This window comes from Grammomys surdaster, unplaced genomic scaffold (genome assembly GCF_004785775.1).
Source record: "Grammomys surdaster isolate TR1022 unplaced genomic scaffold, NIH_TR_1.0 372, whole genome shotgun sequence".
NCBI lineage: Eukaryota > Metazoa > Chordata > Mammalia > Rodentia > Muridae > Grammomys > Grammomys surdaster.
Window position 1 is genome coordinate 6,718,995 of NW_021604791.1, and position 26,174 is coordinate 6,745,168.

General features: G+C 43.2%; 1 protein-coding gene across 1 annotated transcript in view; it reads right to left on the reverse strand.

The window, feature by feature from the left end:
- The window catches only part of Cep135 (centrosomal protein 135), a 62,659-nt gene that overhangs the window by 22,511 nt on the left and 13,974 nt on the right, over positions 1–26,174 (reverse strand). Inside the window, exons 8-15 of the mRNA XM_028780836.1 lie at positions 25,540–25,755; positions 22,048–22,113; positions 19,071–19,209; positions 16,888–17,111; positions 12,573–12,725; positions 11,411–11,563; positions 6,916–6,993; positions 3,457–3,608 (exon numbers count right to left, since the gene is read on the reverse strand). Of these exons, the coding sequence (XP_028636669.1) occupies positions 3,457–3,608; positions 6,916–6,993; positions 11,411–11,563; positions 12,573–12,725; positions 16,888–17,111; positions 19,071–19,209; positions 22,048–22,113; positions 25,540–25,755 (1,181 nt within the window). The remainder of the gene's footprint in view (positions 1–3,456; positions 3,609–6,915; positions 6,994–11,410; positions 11,564–12,572; positions 12,726–16,887; positions 17,112–19,070; positions 19,210–22,047; positions 22,114–25,539; positions 25,756–26,174) is intronic.

Sequence of the window (26,174 nt, forward strand, 5' to 3'; positions counted from 1 at the left end):
CCTCTAATTGTGTGGGCATCTTGTTATTGAGCATTACCAAACATATAAAGCCTTTGGATAATCTAAGCATTAGAGTCTCATTTTCTACTGGGCCCGTGTAGATGGCGGGATGGTCTGGGCTCTGCCCAGCCTGTGGAGACAGTGTAGAAGATTGGCAGAGCCATCTCCCACGCTGGTGTCTCATGGGTGGCAGGGCCGGTGTAACTGGCCGCCTGAGTGGGCGGTCTGAGCTGTGGACAGCAAGTGGGGGTGAGAACAAGCCACCGCAGCTCGTGGCCTAAGGCCTGGGCTAGTTGGGAACATGGTGCCTCTGTAACACAAGCAGATTGAGTGCCACCGTTTTAAATATCTCCGGCAACATTACCTTTTGTTACAGAGTGTATCTAAAACATCTTAAAACATCTTCTAAAAGTTCTTTCATTCATAAAAAGTTTCAATTTCTAAAATGAAGTTCCGCCTAAGAGAGATACGTCTGGAAATTCAATGAGCGGTTAGAGGGAAGCTACTGATGGGCTTTCCTGGAGTCTCTTCTATGAGCCCGTGGTCCACACTCATTACTGACTATGAAGACTAGGAATAGCATCACATGGTGCACCAGGAAAGGAAGAGGGATAAGAATGATTTCAACATTGGCTCCACAAGCTCAGACTTTATCATTTCGTGCGAACATTCTTGTTCTTGTTGCTAAGAAAATATGGTAGGGGCCAGGTGGTGGTGGCACACACCTTTAATCCCAGCACTTGGGAGGCAGAGGCAGGTGGATTTCTGAGTTCGACAGTTCGAGGCTAGCCTGGTCTACAGAGTGAGTTCCAGGACAGCCAGGGCTACACAGAGAAACCCTGTCTCGAAAAATAAAATAAAATAAAATTAAAATAAAATAAAATAAAATAAAATAAAATAAAATAAAATATGGTAGGGATACCCCAAAACAGTGTTAGGTATCCCAGGCAATCCATGAATTTTCATCTCCTTATCTAAAATGATTTCTGATTCCTTAGCAAATATTTCTCAAGGGAAACTAGTTGCATATATCTGGATATACGTAACATTCCTAAATATATCTAACATCTTAAAGATTTATTTATTTTATGTATATGAGTGGTCTATCTGAATGTATACCTGCAAGCCAGAAGAGGATATCAGATCATATTAAAGATGATTAGGAGCCACCATATGGTTGCTGGGGATTAAACTTAGGACCTCTGGAAGAGCAGACAGTGCTATTAACCACTAATCTATCTCTCCAGTCACTAACATTTTAAATATATTTGTATGTTTCTGATTATATCTAAACAAATCTCAGTAAAACAACTGCTATCACAGACTCATGGAGAGTTCCTGAGTCATTTCCAGGAGATGGCTATTGCACGCTGTCCTCCTAGATAAACACGTGACGCTCTTGGCTCTACTGATACACTGAAGACTAAGGGCTGTGCTACAGGATTCTAGATGTTAAGTGGCGAAGACCACTTACTTGAGCACAGAGATTTGAGATCAAGTCTGGGCAACAGTAAAAATGCACAGAAAGGTTACAGTGACTGCAAACACACTGACAGTCTCAGCTGCAACAACAGCAGTTACAGTGATTAAGATGCCTGCCATGGGGTGACTGAGAAAAGGGAATTGTCTAACCGGGCTGGGAAACAGTTTCTCCTTGAGCACAGGTTAACAAACCATAGCTGATTGCTTAATTTTTTCTAGCTGCAAAGAGTTTTTAATGTTTAAATGAGTGAAAAAAATATTTCCAAAGGAAAACATTTTGTGACATAAAAATTAAATGCAATCCAAATTTCAGCATGCATGAATAAAACTGTGGTGAAATAGAACCACCATCCCCTCACTTACATACTGCCTATAATGACGTCTGCACTTCAGAAGCTGGGTTTAAAGGTGTGGCGAAAACTACATGGCCCACAGAGTCTAGAATACTGAGTAGGCAGGAAGTTTGCTGACCCCGGTTCTAGAGACTGGCTAGCATGCAAAGGTGTTGAGACCCCTCGAACTCAAATTTTTATCAATGCTTATCAACTGAATACTGAAGACATACTGACCTTGAAGATAAGTCCCCCCCATCACACACACACACACACACACACACACACACACACACACACACACAGAGGGGGGATGGAAGAGGGGAAGAGAGATTTGGTCAGTAGAGAGCAGAGTTCTGATATCATGCAATACGCACGGTAGAGGGAACAATTCTCATAACCCTCTCCTACTGCACAGTGACTGAATGGCACACAGCTGTAGGCCGAAGCAGGCTGAACTCATAAGAAAAAATGGCATTTGTATCAGAACAAAAACTGTAAAGCAGCTACAGACCAGACTATGGCATCCACAAGAGGACACCAGCTGCTGTTTCCAGAGTCTTCTGTAAGGAAAAGGAAGTGGTGGTATGGTTATGATCTGAAGGAAAAGAAAAATGGCAGGTCTGGTCAGCTAGATACAATAGCAAAAAGGGTGGACTAGCAATTCTGCAGACGAAATGTAACACTGTATCTGCCTGGACTTTGGAGCTGTGGGCTCACTCTACTCTCCTTCATAGAATACCTGCAGACAGAGGGAATCGGGAAGGATAAAGCTGTCTCTCTTAGCTTTTCGTAAAGCCTGCCTGATAAAGAAGGTAGTAAGGCATCAATGGGGAAAAGGTTGTTGGTAACCCGAGCGCCCGAGTCTCTCTCTCTCTCTCTACCTTCCTGCCTTCCTCTTCCTGTTACTTCTGCATCACAGGTCGCGGTTTCTTCTAACTGTAGGTTTGTGACTCCGGCTTTTGTATATGGAGTCTGTGTCTTTTACTCTCACCATTTCTTTTTCTATCTGAATTGTAGGTGAAACTCTTGAACCTGCTCTTTATTTTACCAAGTCAGTTTTCTACAGTAGCCAATCTACCACTCAATAACCCTTCAACTGTAACTTATCAATCTATTTTGAAAAATCATCATCACTACCATCCTTCCTGATTGCAACATGTTACTGCTTCATGATTGAGCTGCATAAAGATTTTGTTGACATTCAAAGATTTCTTCCTAATTTTTATGGCAAATGTTATTTAGAGAAATAAAGGCGAGAAGAAGGAAAGAAGGAAACGGTCCACATGGCAGAGGTTCTAACATCCGTGCAGGCCTTTTCTACAGAGCACAGTGCCTTGATTCGCTCGCTACTAAGGTGAACTTTAAAAGCAGATAGGGCAGGCGACTTTGGATGATCATGTCAACCTGTGAAAGTTTCAAAACTATGGATACCAGATCTCTCCAGACTCACTCAGTGAATCAGAGTACCTAAAGACCTCCCCCATCCTTCATAAGAGCTCCTAGGAGACTGTACCATGAGGCCGGCCGCCTCGGGAAAACACTGTTCAAAGACACACGGCAAAACACCACTGAAGCTTGCATACCCAGAAGAAGCATGTTCCAGAGGTAAAATAATGAAAGAACGCTTTAATAGACTTACCTAAGTGAGTTCATCTCTGTTTTCTGATGAGAGGAGTCACCAGTCACATGGCTAAGTTTTTGAGCTTGGAGTTTTGATTTGTTCTCTAATGACTCCATTGTTTCTTTCATTATTAACATTTTAGATTGCAACTCGTATTTTTCATTTTCAAGCTACAATTTAAATTTAAAAAATTAATAAGTATATATGATAGTATCTTATTTTTCATAGCTACTCTTTCAAAATATTTCTGAAAGATAATTATGGAGCTGTATTAAGCAGTAACTGTCCTCTGTCCTCTGAGTACCGACATGTCAGCGTGGGGCATCTGTTTGCCCTTCCTCACTGTTACTACAATGAAAGAAAACATGTGAACAAAAATAAAAACATAAAATCCATAACAGCCATGACACAGGAAGCAAAACTACAAGCAGATGAAAAGTCAGAGGAACTTCCTAAAACTCACACAGAGCCCACAAAACCCTCCATGGTTCATTTCCAGCCTTTGAAACCAACAGATTCTCCCCCCAATGCCCCCCTCCTACCCCTACCCCCCAGAAAACCTCGAAACCTGCAGTAAATAGAAAAGAATTAAACAAAAATGGGAGGCGAAAGGAATGTAACCACAACACAGTCAGATCTATGGAGAAACAAAGTCAAAATTTTCCCGACCCCATGGAGCAAGACCTGACTTCATATAGATCACAGTGCTTCTCTGCACGGGAGCGTACGTATGCTAAGATTTCACTAAACTATAAATCTGTGAAATGCTGACTCTGCAGGTATGCTCCAGGGTACCAAACACCTCGTCCTTCCCTGCATCCCAGCAACATCACTTCCTAAGCCGCACACCGCTCAGTCTCGTTTGACAAGAGTAGAATCACGCCATGTGCTTCCTTCAGCAATGTCGTGTTTTGGTACAACCTGCATCTGTACCCGTCAGCCTCTGGTGTTAGTAACCTTCATGTATTTCTTCTCAATAGAAATTGTATTGATTCTATTGAGCAGATGTATGTTTGATGATCCACTGTATGACTGTATGATGACTGTATGATGACTGTATGACTGTATGACTGTATGATGATCACATATTGGCTCAAATAGTGTAGACTCTGTGGGACCTCTCCTCTGTCACCACCACTCCAGTGAAACACAACAGCAGATTCAGACACTACAGAAGCACGAACAAATGAGCCAGTCGTATCTTTACTAACCCAACTTACAGAGCAGGGAGTGCCTCTGGTCCATCTCACCTAGGAATCATAATGTGCTGACCTTTCATTTAGAACAACTATCCAGAAATGAACTACTGACAGCACGCAGTTGCTCTGACAATATCTGCTGTGGTTTGAAGTGACAATGTCCACGACAGACTGAGATGATAACCATGGTCACCATGGTTGGGGAGGTGGTGGACTCTAGGAAGCAGGACCTAGTAGAAGCAAGGACGTTGCTGGGGAGTGGCCTGACAGGACGCATCAAGGCCCCTGTCTCTTCTTATCCTCTCTCTCTGCTTTTTGGATGCCGTATAAGCAGCACCAGCCTACTGGCCCCTCTCCACCACAAAGTTCTGCTTTGCTTTAGAATCAAGCAATGGCAGCAGCTATGGACTGAACATTTGAAACCGTAAGCCCAAGGAAACCTTTCCTTAGGTTGCCTGACTCACAGAAATGAAAAGTGGCAAACACTGAAAACAAGCAAAAGAGATGTGGGCATTTGAGACTCCCCAGCCACAGAGCTCAGAAACCTTGGACTGGCTGTGGAAGGGATCTGAAGCCAAGGATGTTATAACACTGAGACGGTTAGGCAATTCCGATGGGAGAAGACCAGAATGCCAACAGGAATGTGGACAGCTAAACGCCAGGTTCGTAGGTCTCACATGGGAACAAAGACTCTGGAAAAGGACTAAAGGCCATTGTGTTACACTATGGCAAAACATGTGAGCTTTGTCCGTTCCCTGAGACTTGTGACTATGTCACAAACCTGAGATAAAAGGTGACAGACTGATTAACCTGGGGAGGGAAACTTTAAGGCAGTCAAGCATGCTGTGGCTTGGTTATTTCTGGCAGCCTTTAGCAAGGTTTATGGTGAGTACTGGGAGCGAATAGCAGAGCAGAGAGTTTGAAAAATGTGCAGTTCAGTCAGAAAATAAATGAAAGTGAGGTCAACAAAGGAATGGCTGCTGAAGAAACTAGCCACACTTTGTAACAGGCTAAGAAGCCAGAAGAGCCTTAGCAAGGATGTACTCTTCTCTGTTCAAGGGTATGAACAGGAGAACAAGTAGAAACCTCTATGAAAGGCTGGGCTTTGAGGAAGGAAGAGGGGCATCCCTACTCACAGTGTGGGAAATCTTTCCCAATGTTCAGTCACCCGAGAACTCAGCCCCTGCTGCAGCTATGGTGCAAGCAGGCCTGTCTACTGCTCAAACTGGCAGCAGACATTGTGTGATTCTCCTGCTTCAGCCTTGAGTAGCTATCTCTAGAATAATCTTAAAATGATTTCTAGTTATAGTCTACTTGAGGTAGGAAACAATTTCTTATTCTTTGTATCTTCATATATGTGGTCATTTGTCCAGGCAAGAATCACTAAATAATCATTCTTCACTCACTGATCTAGGTTTCTGTTTATATTAAGTTCCTTTTATGTGTGTTTCTTATATTTGGTTTCATTGGTCTTTATTTATTAGTCCTTATCTTAATTATAGTGGCCCTAAAACCCAGTATCATGTTCCTTAAACTTCTATATGACTTCTGGCTCTTTGTTTCTGCATAAATTCTGGAACTTCAGAGTAGACAACTGTAGAGAATATATACTCTCTAGTTAGTCTGAACGGCCGCATCTGTATTGAACGTACAGATGTTTTTCTTGTCATTATCTCCTAAACACAGTATAACAACTATTTATACGACATTTACATCATATAAGGTGTCATGAAATCATACAAAGTCCTGTAAGAAACCTAAATATGATTTAAAGGATAAGGGAGGATATATAGGTTATATTCAATATGATGCCATTTTTATACATAAACGTGAAGTTCTTCAGACTTAGGTATCTGAAGAAGTCCTGGGAGCAATCTCCTATAGCTACTGAGGGCTAATTATAAAGAAAATTCACAGCGAGTTTCACTTTTTAGTCTGTCCGTATTACATAGTTACTCTTCTAAGACCAAACCACAATGATCACAGCCACTACTGAAGCCATTCCAGGATTCTCTTACGTATGACCTGTGTGCTGGTTACCTATTACATTTTCACAGAAATCCCAAGAAACAGAAACACTCCTCCTATGTCAAAAATGAAAAGCTGAAAGACAAGAGCCAAGACCTGGGTCTAGACAGGAAGCCGGATTTGAACCACGTGACAAGCCTCAGAGCAGGCATGGCTCTTCCTCGAATACTAGTTTTCAAAAGCATACAGTATACCAAAAGCATAAAAACTGGCACGCTCACTCCCAAGCCCCAACCCTCTGATAGATTACCTGGTGATTAATGTACGTCAAATGTTCAATAGTCTTCTCTAACTCTGATTTTCCAACAGCATTCCTTTCTTGGATATTCTGAAAAAGAATTTTATAGAAAATGTTCATTTGAATTAAATACTCACCAGAGTAAGTAATGCAACTTTGCAGAGCTATGCTTCCTACTTCACAGAATCTACGGATGCTATAGAAAGGTCAGACATTTTATAAAAGCATTCTTTCAGCTGGAAAAGTTCTATTTCCTGTCTTCATGTGTCATACACAAGATAAAATGGGAGTGGACTCAATTATCAATGAGACTGAATTATCTTATGTAGACTGAACCTGGTTAACAGGCGTCATACAGAGAACAGCACGCCAAGTCACACGCTCACAGTGCACCCTCACACGAGGACAGCACGCCAAGTCACATGCTCACAGTGCACCCTCACACGAGGAGATGGAAGGACCCTCACACACCTCCCATTAACTGTCACAGTGCTGCTGACTGAACTGAGGGGCTCTACTGCTCTACTGCTGAGCTATAGCTCAGATGTAAGGAAAACAGGATACAGAGGAGAAATACATGACCAGACAGAGGCAACGGAAAAGTAGGAGTCTGGTTTTAAGAACCAGTTGGTCAGGATATAAATGAAGGCTCGTTTTCTCATTTATTAGCTCACTCAAGTCTCAACTGCTGCCAAGTCAAGGATGCATAATGTAATGGTCACTGAGTTTTTCTTGTAAAGGGTCACACTCATATTCATGTTATTCATTTTAAAACTGTATTTGATATTTAGAGTATAGTCTGGTTAAAGAGATGACTGCTATGTTAATTAAATCACTTAAATGGTGCTGATATATGCTCTAGACAAAGCACTAAGCAAGGTGTTAGGGCACAGTCATCAGTGAAGTCTCTGATGTCATATTTACATAAAGCCTCATAAAGACAGACCTAAAACAAGACTACAGTAAGCCATGAAGGCGGAAGGTCAGCAGTTCCAGGGTGAGCCTCAGTTATAAAGCATGGTTAAGTCAGCCTGGGCTACATGAGACCTTGTCTCAAGGACAGTCAGTACTGGAAAGTGCCCTGCAGGTTGCTGATGGAAGGACATCAAGAGTCGTGCTCAGCCAAGACCCCTGTGTGCTGCAATGTGCACCTAGGTAAGATGTACCACTGGTGTGACAGTACAACTGTTATGGGGTAATTGCTTTCTGATTAGATCTGAGGGCTGCTCCACAGAAGGGGACTGTCTGACACTGTAAGCCTGACCAAAGGCCCAAGACTGCTGAGGCCATAGTCTAGAAAGACTGCTGAGGCCGTGGTCTAGAAAGACTGCTGTGGTCTAGAAAGACTGCTGAGGCCGTAGTCTAGAAAGACTGCTGAGGCCGTGGTCTAGAAAGACTGCTGAGGCCGTAGTCTAGAGGGTAGAGCCTGTTACTGTTCTAATGTTCTAAATGACCATAATGTCAAAGTGCCTCCAATACTGATGTTTGTACCTGTAGACCTGGGCATAGTCAGAGAAACTTCTTCTTTGCAGTGAGCAGCAGTCAGTGGAGAGACACACAGCTGCCCAAGGGTTGCAGACAAGGGCCTCAAACTGAACACTGAGATCCCCAGCCTAGGATAAGGGAACATCACAGAAGGGGAGGCAGAGAGGATGTGGGGCTGGACAATGGGGAGGCTGCTGTGGTGGCATGGCCTTCACACTCAAGAATTCACAGCACCTCCCCAGGAGCAAGCCAGTCAGAATTCTTGCATAGATGGATGGGGTAGATGACCTCCAGGCCACACCATTTACTGAGAAGCTGGCAACTGACAGTTTGAGGAGAAAGAATCATTTTCTTTTAAGGATATGGTTGTTGACAGGATTCCTATGCTCCAGGGGATGGCCCCACAAAAAGAAACTAGAACGTGAAGGGAGCTGGGAGGGGTTAAGAGGAATACATACGATCCTATTTCATTGTATGCATGCACGAAACTCTCAAAAATATGGGAAAATAAATGAAGATAAGTGACTATTTTCCTAGACAAGGAGCTTTCTTTCTGTATGTCAAAAGGAATCTAGAGCCTGGCGCTCAATGCCCACCATTAAAGGACAAATGGGAGAAGGTCACTTGGAGAGGAGGAGACCTTTACAGTAGTCAGCAGAAGACTGCTGGCAAGAAAAATTCCTTAAGCAAGAAGCCTTGAGAAAAAGGAGAGAAATAGCAAAAATGAGCATAGGGAAAAGATGACCGACAGTGAAACAGGCCAGGGCTGATCACTAATGATCTTGTATCAGGTAATTAACTTTGTTAAGGCAATAAAAAGAGTCTACACTCAGGCCCAAAGGGTCCCACGGTGATGGTGCACGAGACAGTATACTGGCCACCACAGGCGGGGTCAGGAGACAGGAGTGAACAACTGGAAGGAAAGGAGGCCAAGGAGACTGAGTCGGCTGGGCGAGGCTGGACAAGCATTCACAATCGGTATGACTCAGGGTCTCATCAGTAAACAGAGACTATCAGAGAAGCCTTTCATGAAGATCTACTGTGGAGGTTGATCTCACACTTGGAAAGAACTCTCACGGGGCAGGGGTCGATACTGCCGTTCAGGAGGCAGTGCTGGCAGGCCGTGGCTGACAGCTGTGACTGAGCTTTCAGAGAGAGTTTAGTCATAACGGCTGCTTGAAAGCGGGGTAGCCAGGGGACTAACAGGAAACACTCCAGAAGGCTGAGGAGTCACATGACTAGTTCTGTTTTTTAAAGAAAAGGTCTCTTGGAAATTCACAAAGGACTGCCTCCTACAACCCAGAAGGGTTCTGATAATCTGAAGGCAGCTTTCCGAGTCGCTAGTACCAATGCCATTTTAAAATTCTATTTTCACATTTCTGGTCATTACAACAGATATGGAAAAGGGTAAGCAAGAAGCGTGTGCTCAAGGATGCCATATTGAGCAGAAGCTTTCTCTCTGGTAATTTTAACTTTTCTTTTTTTTTTTAATTTCTAGAAGGAAACATTCCAAAAGACTTCAATTAAAAACATTCACTGACTTTGGGTGTAAAACTTTAACTGAAAATTTGTAACACAAAGACTGTACTTAAAAGGCTTATTTTTGTTTGTAATTTTAGTGGCATTGATTTCATATTAACTTGAAGTAACCACGGCTTCTACAATAAGAAGACTTCACTCAGAAGTTAGCATGTGGGTGTACTATGAAATAATGCCTTAGTGTATTAACACACTTATTCGGGAACAACTGTAAAATTATTAAGAAATAATAATTTAAAAATTTAAGAATTTACCCAAGGAGAAATGAAAACATCACACAAATTCTCATATGTGCACTACTCACGGATGAACCTCAAGGATATCATGCCAAGAGCCACCAAACACTGAACATATGTGCGGGCTGGAGCCACCAAACACAGAACACATATGAGGGCTGGGGATGTAACTCAGCGGTAGGGTGATGGCTTTGTAAATGCAAGGCCCTAAGTTCAATCCCCAGCACATAAAAGGAAACTTTAATGATTTAGTTCAGAGAAGGCAGAAACTGAATTAGTGATGCCCACAGCTAAGGAGGCCAGGGGTGGGGGGAGCTATTACGATGGATACAAGGTTCCTTACTGTTGGGAGGAGATTTTCTAAGATAAATTATGGTGAAGATTATAAAAGACAGGGAGAAAAAGATAAATAAGTCCCTTTATTAAATAGGTAAATTGTATGCTAGGTGAAAAATATCCATTAAGTCATTAAGTGAAGAAGAAAAGGATGCCACTCTGGAACTTAAACAACCCCGAGTACAGGGTGTGGCTGTAAGGACCAATAAGAATGTCTTGGGTTTTGGAGTCCAAATGTGTCTTCTCAACTCTGCTACTGTAGTACAAAAACAGCTATGGACAACACTTTATCAGTGGTGGAGTATTCTTAGTGGCTACCACACTCAAAAACGGTAGTTCGGCCTAGGATGCCATGCTGCTATGCTGTGTAATGTTACCTGGGCTGTGCTGGGCTGGGCTGCACTGTGCTTTGCTAGGCTGTGCTTTGCTAGGCTGAGCCGTGCTAGGCCGTGCTAGGCCATGCTGTGCCGTGCTAGGCTGTGCTAGGCCGTGCTGTGCCGAGTTGTGCCGTGCTGTGCTGTGCTAGGCTGTGCTAGGCTGTGCTGTGCCGAGTTGTGCCGTGCTGTGCTGTGCTAGGCTGTGCTAGGCTGTGCTGTGCCGGGCTGTGCCGGGCTGTGCCGGGCTGTCCTGGGCTGTGCCAGGCTGTGCTGTGCTGTGCTGTGCTGTGCTGTGCTGTGCTGTGCTGTGCTGTGCTGTGCTGTGCTGTGCTGTGCTGTGCTGTGCTGTGCTGTGCTGTGCTGTGCCGGGCCGGGCCGGGCTGTGCTGTGCTGCGTTGTGCAGTAACTTCACAGGAAAGTGCAGTTATAAATGGAGCAGTGTGGGGGTGGGTCTAATGAGTGCAAGCTACTTTCACTTTTTCCCCAAATACTTAATAAATTACATTTCCGAAAGTTGTAAACTGTATTACTTACTTTCAACTTTTCTCTCAGAGCTTCCTTTTCTGCTGTAATTCTTCTTAAGTCAGATAATGTGCGTTCTTTCTCCTTTTCTATACAACTAACAACATGGTTGGGGACTGTCGAATTAGTGGACTCCTGTCTTAGTGCAGATAACTCTTCCTTTGCCTTAGAGAATTAAAAGATATAAAAATACTTAGGATATATTCCATTTTTTAAAAGGGGCTAGTGCAGGGATATATTAAATACAAGCTACTTTTCCTTCCTCCCCAAATCCCAGTACAACAAGAGCAACAGGATTAAAATTAAATACTAAACTCCCAGTGACAAGAAGATTGAGAGGCTGAGGCCACAACACACTGGGAACTAGAAGCAGCCAGCTAGAGAAGTAGCTAGGCAGAGTCAGGAGAGCTGGGAGCTAAGTTTACTGTGAGGAAACTCCAGAAGTGGATCCATTTAATTAACGCACTGCCAAGTCCTAGAAAAGCTCACAGAAGTAAAAATGTCTCTTTTAACTTACATGTCTTCCTCCTGTCAATATAGTAAGGCGCTTCATGGGAAGCGAGTGTGGAGCAAACCAGCTACAGACTCCAGGATCTGTTCGGCCAACTCACCCGCTGCTAAGTCAGGCTCTGTATCGGGGTCAGGCTGCCGCCCTCCCCAGAGCAGCTTTTCACCAGGAGCTAACCCTCAGAGTATGCGTACAGTACCATCTCCCACTCACTGGCTAGACTGGGCTAACAGGAGGCTCTGGAGATCCACTGGTCTTGACCCCACGAGTGCTAAGGTCACATGAGAGCCACCATTCGGGACTTGACCTCAGGCCCTCGGTGCTTGTGCAGCAGGGGCTTTAACTTGGAGGCTGGCAGACATGACTGCAAACAGGAGGTGCATGTCCACTGTATCTCTGGGATCCAGACAGGTGGCAGCATGTCTACATCCAAGGGCAATGTTGGCTCAGGGACAGCTAAAGTCTGTTCAGCTAATTTTAGAGAAACTGTGTCTAAATGACCTGACACTGATAAACTAGAAAAGAGGGAGAACAAACATGACAGAGGAGGAGAGAGAACTGTCTGCTTTGTGAACACGGTGACAGTCCCCACTGCAGGACCCGGGGGGTTCTGTTACAGAAGCTGTTTCTAATGCTCTGTTGGGTTAACCAGAAGCAGCATCTTACTTCCTTATACAGGACACTGAGTTTGTCCCTCTCTGCCGTCAGCAGTTTCACATTGGCCTGTATATCCTCCATGTATTTCTCGAATCGTTCTAGCATGCGCTGAAGCTCATCTCTTTCTCTTGTGATCAGGTGAATGTCTGAATTGTAGTCACCCTGAAACAATACATTACGAAGACAAACGTCATCATGTTATAAGTATGGCTGTGTGGTTGTCACAGCCATGCTGGTCAAAAGGTTAACAGAAGAACAGATGTTCTCTAAACGTAATTAGAGAGCTCCTGAGAGCATGCCATGAGAGCAGACGAAAGCACTGGCAGAAATGGTGCAGATTCTCTAGCTCTAGGTTCTCAGGAAGGGACACGGCTGCCAACAATACCACCTGTGCAGACCTCATTAGAAGCTTCCACAGCAGATGTCCTTAGCTGTTCCCATTACACATGACACCTACACTACAGACTCTAGACTAGATCGGCAGCACCCAGAAACTCGCTATATGCATGAAGTTGAGGGTCCGTGGTGGAATCTCTGGGAGCAGGGTATAGGACATTTTGTCTGACGCAGGGTAAGTTTTCACAGTCATTACTTTATATGACTCTCTGCCAAGGAGTGTCAGAGGTATGTATGTACCTGTTTTCTATGTCTTAAGGTCACTTCTCAGGTACAACAGTCCCAGTAGTCCCAGCGTCAACCCACATGAGGGCTACCTGTGCCATGGTCCAAGTACAAATGAGTGGGATGGTTCCTGACGGAGCAACTCCTTGCAACATCTTAAGGAATCTATCTACTATCACAGTATGAGTCTCAAGATCCAGTCTTCCCGCCACCATGAAAACCAGATGGCAAATTTACAGCATGTTAATGCCAATGAACTAGAAATATAAAAGATCTGATATACCATACTATCGCTAGACTAGTGTGGTTTGAGTAAGAATGGCCCCTGCAGGATTCTGTGTTTGAATACTTGGTCCCAAGTGAGTGGAACTGTTTGGGAAGAATTGGGAGGCGTGGCCTTGTTAGAAGAGAGGGCCACTTTGAAATTTCAAAAGTCTCCCTTTCCCAGCGTGCTCTCTGCCTCCTGCTTGTGGATGCAAAGGTGAACTCTCACCTGTTCCTGCTGCCACAACTTTGCTCTGCCATCACAGACTCTACCCCTCTGAAGCCATAAGCCTAATTAAACACTTTGTTTGAGTAAGTCACAGCAAGAGAAAAGTAACTCCAACTGGAAAGAGTCTTGGCTTATATTTGATATCCACTGAGCATGTATGATAACAGTAAATACTCAATAAATGCTAAAAAAGGTGTGAGGGGGTCTCCACTTAGGAAAATGCTATTCTTTTTAAAGCACAGTTAAAGCGTGATGGCATGATGGCTGTCATGGACACATTAAAGGTCAAGATGCTTTACACGACAAGAGCGGATCAGGATTTCAAGATAACTCAGGCTTAAAGTCATGGAGGAAAACCTGTGACCGCTTAAAACATCTTACTGAATGTAGTCTGCACAGATCCTAGCAGAGGAGTGCCATGAATGAAGAGTCTGTCCTCACTACTGTCTCCCCTTGGCTTTAATGTCAGGAATTAAATGAGTGAGTACATTAGAAGCATCATGCAGATTGAGGGGTATGTTACCATTGAGCCACAGCCCTCATGTAATTTAGATGTGTATAAAACTCCAAGTGTTCTGACTTGATCCTGTAGACTTTTTCATCGCCGCTTGATATCAATGAGAGCTTAAAGTTATTTAGCTGTCAGGGCTGTGGCTCAATGGTAACATACCCCTCAATCTGCATGATGCTTCTAATGTACTCACTCATTTAATTCCTGTGAGAGACACAGGAGGTGCCTGTTCCTGTCATTTTGTGTTCAGTACCTGGTACAGTACCAGAACGTTTCCTGGCAGGTCTGCTTGAGCAGGAATTCTATACTTCTCTGTAAATATATCTTATACGTAAAACTTATGTTCGTATTAGTATAGTATGCTAATTCACTCCCTTTCTCTATTCTATTATTCTCAACACACCGACAAGCAACATGCACAGTGCTCAAGCAAAACATCATGTCAAAAACCCCTTTTCTTCTTCTTTTGAAACAGGGTTTCACTATACAGCCCTGTCTGCCCTTGCTCTGCAGGCAGGGTGGCCTTGAATTTGTGGCAATCCTCTAGCCTCTCCCACAGTACTGGGATTACAGATGCAAGTCACCACAGTGGGCTAGGACCTAATCTCTACAGCACATGCCTCATTCACTGTAAGAAGGTGCAGCTATGTTCCTGGGCCTGCACATGAGGAGTTAAGGCTGCAGGGAGTCAGCTTCTCTAAGGTCTATCACACGCTGATGCAAGAAGCTGGGACCTGTGTCGGGTTTCCAATGCTAAAACCATGTGCTTGTGCTGACCATAGTGGTTGTAGTTAAACGGGAAACACTCCCAGCAAAGACAAGTGAAAGCGTGAACTCTTCCTTATCCATGAGGCTTCGATAATGAAGGTCACTAACGGTAAATGTGTCCCTTTTTTGATTTATTATAATTCCAAGAAACTGTGCCTAAGAGCTTCCTATAAAGCAGGAAGTTGACAGCCATAGCAAGCACCGAATCTAGTTTGAAAGCGGTCTTTGTTGTCTTCCAACAAAGTCCTTAAAATACCTACTTTTCTCTGGGCAATGTGCTCCCCAGATCTCCAGGGTCACAGTGGCCTCACACACTCATGTGACTCATGTGCTTACCACAGCTGGCCACTACGCCTGCAGCTTATTACTGGTGCTGTAAAACACTCTGAATGTCCTAACTTTTTGAACTATACAGAATGAATTCTATGCCAGATAACATAACACTTGAAAAGCACAGAGGAGTTGAAGAGGCAATGGTATCTCCTAACTGTTACCCTACCTCACCAATGTCTCCACTGCCTTCCCAGTGTGAACCAAGCAACTGAGTAAATACTTAGTGTCCACATGATTATCTACATAACACTATATGCCATTTACACATTTTGTGATTCTTCTGTACAATAAAAATGAACAATCCAGTGACTTATTTCTCCTGAGAAGTAAAAGCATAATTAAATGTAAATGAGCTTTGACTGCCTTTCTCAACAGCTCATTCTGTTTATAATAGATAGCATAGTGTTGATACTGACCAACAAACTGCAGCCATTAGCCAATGAGGCTAAAAGGCAAAGTCAACGCAAAAGGCATAGAACTATTAGACAACGGATCCGTGGTCCCCATGGAGAAGGTAACAGAATGAGTGAAGTTGAGCCAAATCTGAAATCAGATATTCTGAGCTAATGGCTGCCCCAGCTTCATTCCATTTTCCCTGATCTGTAGCGAATGCTACTGTCATAGAAACCTTTAGGACTTCTCTAGCTCCAAAGCGTTAAGATAAAAAGGAACGAGCAATCTAAATACAGTTGACAGTAGCAAGGCCCTGGTAATGATTAGGATTTGAATAGGAGCATGTGACTTTAACCTCTCAGGAATCATGTTCATTTACTAACCCCAGAGCGGCCGGTACAGTTAGGAAACACCACACAGATGTAGAGACAGAACTCAAGTGTCAGAACATGCACTGGACCCTGCTTTCAGTCCCCTGCTTCAAAAACAGACAACAAACAAAACAAGATAAAAGTCAACCCTGCTTACAAAACCCAGAAAGTAAACCAAGTAACATATACGTAGGTCACTTTTGTAAGACGGGTTCAGTGTGCAGCCCAGGCTGACTCTGACCTTCGGTCTTTGTGCACAGCCATACGTGTGCTTGATTACTGTCTTGTTCAGTCTTCCAAATGAACATTTTTAACCAACTTGTTACAGTAGGCTAACAGAATAATCCACTTAGCGTGCACTTCTGATGTGTACCCCCAACCCCTGCAAAAAAGGGTCTAGAAAAGACTTGATAAGTTGAAAGTGATGATGCTCCTGACTCAACCAACAAAGTTGGGAATGACACAAAGGCTTGTTGTGTGCCATGAGGACAGAGGGACTCCGTTAGCAGAGGCAAATTGCAATGTTCCACAACATAAATCCTGGGGAGAGCAGAAACGTACGTGTTGTGAGTCTCTGAGTCCTAGTTTCTGAAAGCTGACATGCCTCTCACAGGGCTCAGCTATTCAACCTAAATTTACAAGAATCAAAATGTTATCCTTTATTGTTGGGTACTTTTCCTTGTAAAGCAGGGGCCCCACATTGCAAGTTATAGAATAAAACAAAAGTCAAAATTAAGACATTTTAAAGCATGTGTTAATGACATTTCATTTAACACACACACACACACACACACACACACACACCCTTTTGATTACTCTTATAGAAGGTCTTACCCTTTCTGAGCATTTGACTACAGGAGATTTTTCCCGAGGACAGTAATTAACAGAACAGGATCTTCGCTGGATGAGATGCTGCAGTTTCTCCAGCTCTTTCTTGTAATAATCGCGCTCTTCCTCTATGCCTTTCAGAAATGTGTCTAGACGAGAGGGTGACTTGTCTCGACGTTTTATCCCATGTTCTAGCCTCATCCTCTCAAGCTCCAAAGTCAGTTCTCTTTCTGCAGATTACAGTGTTAGCCTTAGGAATGCTGCATATATAACGTGGACCAGTCAGGTAAATCAGTGTCAGCCTTAGTAACTAACGCTGCATATGTAACGTGGACTAGTCAAGTAAATGACAGTGGTTAGCCTTAGAAACGCTGCATATACAATGTGGACTAGTCATGTAAATAAATAATCTACAGAGTGAAAACCACGAGCAATCACGAGCTGCTCTTGTGTCAACCACAGGATCTGACATATTGGGCAAATACTGACAAAGAATGAGAAGAAAATACAAGAAAAACATTAACATTAGCTAATGTCCAACAAGTGAATGTCACCCTCTGTTGGTATTGTCACAGGTGGATACTATTTAGTTCTATAAAAATAAACAACGCATTTCTCTAAGGGGGGTGAGGCTTCTAGAGACCCTAAAGTAGCTCTGAGAGGAAACGACGCCTGTCAGCAAGCATGAAGCAAGCGTACTTCACTGACCTACAATTTAACACTTGCACAAAGAAATCAAAATAACTCACAGTTTTCTTCCAATAAACACAACTATTATTTTTTGCTGCTGTTATTTTTCAGACAGGATGCCACTACACTGTAAAGACTGACACAAAGTCCCAGGTTCAAACAGGCCTTGCGCCTGTCAAATGCCTGGGACTGTAAGAGTGCACCACTGTATCCAGTCTACCTTACAAGTTACTTTTCCATGATCTAAAACAAAGCAAATACTAGCAATTTCACAGAGTTCAGCCTAGTGGAACAGACACACAGTCTCTGACTTAAGAGCTCAAGGGGAGGCCCCAAGGCCTGACACTGTTACTGATGCTATGGTATGCTTACAGACAGGAGTCTAGCATGGCTGTCCTCCGAGAAGCCCAACAAGCAGCTGAAAGAGTCAGATGCAGATGCAGATATTTACACCCAACCAGGGGACAAAAGCCAGGGATCCCTGTGGATGAATTAGGGAAAAGCTGGAAGAAGCTGAGGAGGAGGGCGATCCCATAGGAAGACCAGCAGTCTCAATTAACCTGGATCCCCAAGACCTCTCAGACACTGAGCCACCAACCAGGCCGAATACACCAGCTGATATGAGACCCCCAACACACATGCAGCAGAGGACTGCCTGGTCTGGGATCAGTGAGAGATGATTCACCTAACCCTCAAGAGACTTGAGGCCTCAGAGAGTGGGGAAGTCTGGTGGGGTGGGGGTCTGGAGTCTGGGGATGGGGACATCCTCTTAGAGACAAGGGTCTCAGGGACTGTGGGAGGGAGATATGAGATGAGGAACAGTCAGAGGGTGGACCAGGAGGGGGATAAAGACTGGACTGTAAAAAAAGATGAAAGAATAATAAAGAAAGCAACCTAGTGATCTATCTGATGCACTGCCGTCTTCCTCTTCATCTCTTCACACTCCACTGGATGGGACTGGCTAACAATCCCAGACGTTAGAAAACTCATCAACTGACCATTTCACGCCGAGAAGAAATGGCCAGGGAGGGCGGAGAAAGTAGGAAAGTGGCAAGGAATGGGCAACTGTGGTTATCTTAGGAAGTAAAGGCTACCGAGTGAGGACCACTCACTGCATCAGTGAGGGAGCGGGTGGAAGAGCCGTTCTGCTGCTGAAGGGAGGGCAGAAGCCTCCTGGGATGGATGAATGAGGAACTACGGGGTAGCAGGTGATCAAACAGGGACACTGAGGGCAGATCTTAAGGCAATATAACAGGATTCCATAAAAAGACTCCGAACTTCAACTTTCTGCCATTTCAGAATGGTCTTCTCAGTCTGTCTCAAAGGAGCATACACTTCCATTGCAAAACACTCAAGAAGCCTCTCCTATACCAGCCGGTCAAAGAACGGGGGAGGGGTTCCTCTACGTCCGTCCACACTGCCGAGCAGTGTCTCTGCTTCACAGCCGGAGCTGTGAATGCATGCACAAACACTCACCTACTTATAAAACAGCATCTTACCTGTGATGGCAAAACTTTGCAGCTTCTTGTTAAGTCTTTGCTTTTCTTGTTCAAGTTGATGAACAACAGTCTCCAGGTCTGACTTTAAAAGTAGTTCACTGTTCAGTCTCTCCTTCTCCTGATGGCTGACGTCTAACTCCTGCAAAATGTTAACCGCTGTAGCAATTACAGGTAAAATGGATACTTTTATAAGCATATATACATATATATATAAATATATATATATATACACACACATACATATAGCAGTATATATATGATATATATACATATATATACATATACATATATATATATAAAACAGTATATTCATGTGTGTGCACGTGTGTGCACATGTGTGCATATACTTTTAGTGACAAATGTCCAAACAAGAACAGCTCTCTCTCGAGGACCCACAGCTGCCACTCTGTGCTGGAACTCAGATCACTGCCAGTGTTAGCCCTTAGCAGGGAAGCTTCTCATAGCTGACGGGAACTAACACCGAGACCCGTAAGTGGACAATGTGTGGAGAGTGAGTGACCTGAGTACTCAGTTCTAAACAGGATGTTTATCAAACCTGCCCTGAAGGATCTGTGTGGTAGAGTATCTGGAAAGAGTGTAAGAGCCAGAGAGGTGGATGACTCCAGGGAAACAGTGACTTCCAGACACAACAGGACTGATGCACTCCCAGAGTCTGTGGCAGGATGCATGGGGCTTGTACAGGTTCAAGGCAGTCAGAGCGGCAGCAGAGAAGGGGAAGTGGTCAGTCTCCCACCCCTAGCCAAGAAGCTGTCTGCATCTGACATCTGCTGGGAAAGGGAAATCAGTTTTCCACAACGGAGTGGCATTCTGTATATTAACCACGCCCCAGGGCAGGCCCCAGGCCCAGGAGAAGTCAGCCAGCACTAAACGGACTCCATGGTTTTTGAGGGTGCTTGCTTTTTGTTTTGGTATTTTTTTGTCTTACTGTATTTTGTTTGCTTTTACTTTTGCTTTTGTTTTTTTTTTTTTTTGAGAGGAGGTGGGATATAGAAACTGGGTAGGTAGGGAGAATCTGTGAGGAGCTAGCAGGGAAAAAATATGATCAAAATACATTGCATGTAAAAAAACTTAAAAGTAAACAAATAAATAAAGAAAAAGAACCCAAACATACCATGAAACCCAGATGTTAACAGACGCTCTCCTGTGGAAAGTGGAACCCTTACATTTTGTAACTCATTTATCCTATTTCTCTCTAAACGAGTACGCATAACATCATTTACGACTGCCCATGTTTAACGAGGGCAGCAGAACAGCCCAGGGACACGGTCACTGTTTCTTCCACGGCAAGTGCTTAGTGAGCATTAGCTATCAGTATGATTGTTATCTCAGAAATGCATACAATACAGAAATACTAACAGGAAATATAAGAAACTCCTGAAAGTGAGTGTCTGCCAACACTACTGGAAACGGACCACGGATCTGAGACGAGCCCTGTCAATCATCCTCAGCACTCACAATAAGCATACAATAGTGAACAGCGGCAAGCCCTCTTGCACACAGAGGTCACAAGACTCAAGAGTGAGCTTCCTCAGCGGGCTTAGTTACCATAGCTACTCAATGCCAGAGTCAAGACTTGCTGAGCTCAACTTAAAAAGAAGCCACTATCACTGGACAGTGGTCGCATATATATGTCTTTAATCTCAGCACTCGAGAGGCAGAGGCAGGTGGATCTCTGTGAGTTTGAGACCAGCCTGGTTTACAAATGGAATTCCAAGACTGCCAGGACTGTTACACAGAGAAATCCTGTCTCAGAAAGAAAGGAAGGAAGAAAGGAAGAAAAGGAGGAAGAGGGAAGGAAGGTGGAAGGAGAGAAAGAAGGAAAGGAACGAAGAAAGAAAGAAGCCACTATCATGTGCTGTTCATACTAAGTGTACAAAAATCTACAAATAGTGAATACACACTACCATCCCATAGAAATGCATGTATCCCAAATGCAGCAGCATAGACCATACATAATGAAGAGATGCAAGCCAGTGTTGGTCTCTGCTTCTAGTCTGACAGGAAATCCTTCTGACATAGGAGGCTATCTCACTGAAGAGAACCCCCCTGACCCAGGATAACCACCCGTTTTAACTTGTAAGGCATTCTGCTAATTCCATGCAGTCTCTGAATTAAGGGGTTTCTTGGCATGAAACCTGGCTTTCTCCCTAAAAGGCCACAGGGACAAGAACTGTGACTAGGAAAATCACTTCAATAACACCAAACAAAGCAATTACAAGGAATATTTTTATAACAATCAAGAAATACATAACTACCAGTTATGATGTTATTGTAGTAACCAGAGAAGCTATAGAGTAGTTAGAGGAATACAGAATTGCTACAGCCTCTCAAATTCTCAGTTCTACCTACAAACCTGTGCTGTGAACAGTTAGAGAATGGTGACAGTATGGAATTGCACACTCATACTGTGTATGAACAGTTAGAGAATGGTGACAGTATGGAATTGCACACTCATACTGTGTATGAACAGTTAGAGAATGGTGACAGTATGGAATTGCACACTCATACTGTGTATGAACAGTTAGAGGATGATAACAGTATGGAATTGCACACTCATACTGTGGACCATTTATACCCAGCTGTGGAAAGGAATGGAGCTCTCATCCATGCTGCAAACTCACAAACCACGAAAACATCCCAAACCAAAGAACCCTGCTGCAAAAGGATGTAGGATTCATCATTCACTTACACCAAATGGTCAGGAGAACTCTAGGCCCGGACGGTAGGTGAGTGGCTGTCAGGGGCTAAGCAAAAGGTCATGGGTATGAGGTTTCTTTCCAGAGTGATGGACGTTCTGGGATTGGCAGTGATGGTTGTACAGTTCTGTGACTGTGGTAAAACCATACACTCCACTAAAATGACTGAATATTATCCATACACATTGTATCTCAATAGACCTATGAAACCAGGTATCAAGTCAGGGAGGAGAACACTGGCAAGTGTGCCATCAACTTACCCATTGCAGTTTTGACATTTTTTCCTCAAGGTTCCGCATTTCACTGAGGTTTCTTTTAATCTCTTTCTAGGAATAAAAAGCCTATTAGGTAAGGATCTAAGACTCTAAGACTATCCATCACTATGGCATCCTGATTGAGAGCAGCTGGTTTGCACTCTCTCTATCCATAAGGTCTGGGACTTGAATCTAATACTCAGCCCCACTGCACAGAGAATAGAGCTGAGATGAAGCATCTGTTTAATACTGTGGTGTCCTCAGTGCTTGTGTGAACTCACTTATAAAGTAAAGAACCATTTCGCCCTTCTTGGTCCTCAGCGTTGGGGAATCATGGTAGTCAATTCCTAACCATGCTCTCTCCTGCTCTCAGCCTGCTTTAACCAACCTGGATTGCTCATACTACAAACAACCGAGAGAGCAGAAAGCCAGTGAAATACTGGATCTAAGAGCAATCTTTTGTTGCTTCAAGTTGACATCTGTGGGCCTGGTCAACAGGCCATGAGGCACCATTGTTCAGTGACTTGCATGTGAAAGCACAGAAGATACAGAAAGGAGTAGAGAGAGAGTGTGTGGAAAGAGACAGAGGTGCATTGCAATACACTAAAACCAGAAAGGCAGAACCAAAACTATATGAATGAGGTATATACTCCACCCGCCACAGCCCAGTTCCAAAGATCAAACCTAAGGCCTCAAGCGTGTGAGGCGAGCACTCTACAAACTGGGGAACATCCCTAATCCATGTCTCCTTCCAAGACTGTTTGGCTGTCTCTTGAGAGTCCGTATATAATTTGGGACTATTTTCTGCACAGCATTCTGATAGGATCTGAGTTGAACTGTGTTACAAGAGTGTGTTACAGACTGTGTTACAACACAGGTCTCCTAAACCACACTCACAAGAACACAGGATGCCTTTCCACTTGCACGCCCTTCAGTTGTCACCAGTGTTCTGTCGTATCTTAAGTTTCTATTTCACTAGTTAACTTCATTCTTTCTGATGTAGTTACAAATGAGATTCACTAATTTCTTTGTTGGATTTTTTTTTATACTTAGTATACAGAATTGCATCTGGTGTGTGTCTGTCTGTGTGTGTGTGTGTGTTTTAACATGCAATTTTGTTAACTCATTTATTCTATTTCATTGTGTACAAATCTTTGGATTTTCCACAATTAAGATCATGTTACATGTGATCAAAGAATTGTTGCTCTTCTATTCTGTTTTACTGTTTGTGTCTAACTGCTGAAGACTTCCAGTATTGTGTTCTAATTTAGCTTAACTTTATTAAGATATGTTTCAGAGTGTCCCAGGCTAGCCTAAAGCACAGTCTTCCTGCTTCAGTCCCCACAGATGCTGGGATTTCTAGGCATGTGACACAACTTCTAGCTCAGTATGATGCTAAACAAAAATAATAAACATATCCTAGACTAGCTCCTGACTCTAAAGGATTTTAGTCTTTCAACACTGAGTGTGTTTGCTGTGGGTTTTTTATTAGTAGCTGTATTATGTTGATATAGTTTCCTTCTCTTTCACTAACTATGGAGTTAACACTGCCTAATACAAATGCAGTGATGCAGACAGTGGGCTCCACACTGGAATCGCCCTATGCTTGGCAGAAAGAGATCCTAAGCATGATACCAAGCTACTGGCACAATCAGCTTTGTTGTGAACTGTGGTGCTGAGAGGGAGCCCGGGCGCATGGACACATGAAGAACTGTTCCACCATTGAGCCTGATCTGCCCTGCTCTCAAAGACTGGCATCTAGTTACTTAGCTTACACAGAGTGCTCCTGGAGACCTGCTCAAGACCCTGCTTGTGGTCTGGTCTAGCCATGTGTGAGCTCTTCACTCTTACTCTCCCTTCCTAACTGCTGCTAGCACTCTGCTTCAAAGATACCTCCTTCATGTTTTAAAAGCACACTATTTCAAGACTTACAACCAAAACCCTTTGAAGCATCAGATACACAGATCATTTAAGGCTAGGCTGGAACTGGCTGAAGGCTTTACCTTTCTTCCATTACATCTCATTGGGATGTAGTTCAAATATAAATTTACCTTTAAAATACTTATTAGCACTGTGAACTATCTGTCACGTTGACCTAGTGATTACTAACAATGGTAATGATGATGAGTATTATGTCACTTTGAACCTTCAAAGACAATAAAAGAAATTTAATTCCTCCATGTTTTTATTCTAGGACAGTATGATAGACTGATTATAAAAAGGGTATCAAGTATAAAATGTTAAAATGGGGAACAATTTTTTGCAAGATTTTCAAGGAGAAAAGGTCATTCGGACTCACTGTTATATTTAAATAACAGCAAAACTTGCTTTTAGAGATTAATATTATAATTAGGAAATTTCACCCTACGCATCTTTTTTAGCAGAAAGATAAAGAATGGTAGTTATCAACTATCAAATATACAAGAAAAATGTTTCTAAGATGCCTTTAGGAAGCTGGAGAGATGGCTCAGATGATAAAATGCAAACTGCACAGGCTTAATGACCAGAGTTCGGATCCTGGGAAGCCCTGGCCGGGAAGCCTGACTGGGCGATCACCTGTAATCCCGGCACTACAGAGTCTGAGATGGGATCCACAGGGCAAGCCCACAGGCTAGCCAAGCTTAATCCGTGACTGCTGAATTTGGGAACAGAACCAGCCCTGATAAGTAAATAGTGACTGAGGCTGACATCCAATGTCAGCTTCAGGCCTCCACACACATGCTCACAGGTTGGCATGTTCACCAATGCATATATGTAATCCTACACACATGAATACACATACACGCACAGATGCATATGCACATGATATAAACACATACACACATGTAAAAATAATCTTTCGAGGATTCTTGAGTAAAATCTGACAAGAGAACAGACTTCAGAGATAGAAGGACAGGGGTGAAAACTATAGAGGAAATCAGGACAGAGTCTAGATATATTTATTCTATGGACAGGCAAGCATCAGGAGAACTAAACCAGCTGGAACACAGGCAGTCTCTTAGAGGGTGGAAATGATGCTGAAGAAAACCTTGGATTATCGGGGGTGAGGGACTGGGGTAGGACTCAGCTCTTAAGAGCACTGGCTGTTCTTCTAGAGGTTCTGAGTTCAATTCCCAGCAACCAGAGTGACTCTCATCCATGTATAATAGAATCTGATGTCCTCTACTGGCATGCAGGGTATACATACATAAAATATAAATAAAATTAAAAAAAAAGCCAGGTGTGGTGGTGCATGCCTTTAATCCCAGAGGCAGAAGCAGGCATACCTCTGAGTTCAGTGAAAGTTCCAGGACTGTCTCAAAAAAACATAAAACAAAACAAAACAAAAACAAAAAACACAAAGCAAAAAAACAACCAAACCAAAACCTTAAAGTATTAAAGGCCAAAATGGACTCCCACTGAGAGAACCCCCAAAGCTGAGCAGGGCTCTCCAGAGTCCAGCCCCCCACCCGCTTTGCGCTCAGCCGTGCTGAGGTCACAGCCCAGGCCCAGCGTCACCTTCGCCTCCCCGAGCTCCTTGTCTGCTGTCTCCAGCACTTGCTCCTTGTGCCTTTCCAGCTGCTGGGCTAACTGGTCGATCTCGGTTAGCTCCTGGCAGAGCTTCTCGTTTCTGCTGCTGAGGTTCACAACTTCAGTTGTCACGGTCTCCTTGGTTGCCACGAGCTCTTGGATATGCTTCTCCAGTTCTTTGTTAGCTTGCTGCAGGAAGTCAACCTAAATCCAATTTATAATCATAGTGAATAAATATATATAAATTTAAAAAACTATCCAAAATTCTGAATTTTCAAAGTAGAAGTTCTAAACACTATATTTTAAAAGGTACTAAAGTTAAACCCAGTTATTTTTGTATGTGTAACCCTAAATACTATTTTTTTTCCAAAGCTCACAATGTGGCTTTAATAGAAATATATGTCCTTGCTTTTATCTGAGGATGAAAAGGTAGATGGTGAGGACTGAACTCGGGTTTTGCATGTTACACAGCATTTTATTACAAAGCTACACGCTTACCACATTAATAGATTACACATTAACATGATATAAAATATGTATGTAAAGTATGAAAGAGATATAGAGCATATAATATAGCCAGTACATATAATTTATGACATATAGTATATATAAGTGTATATATA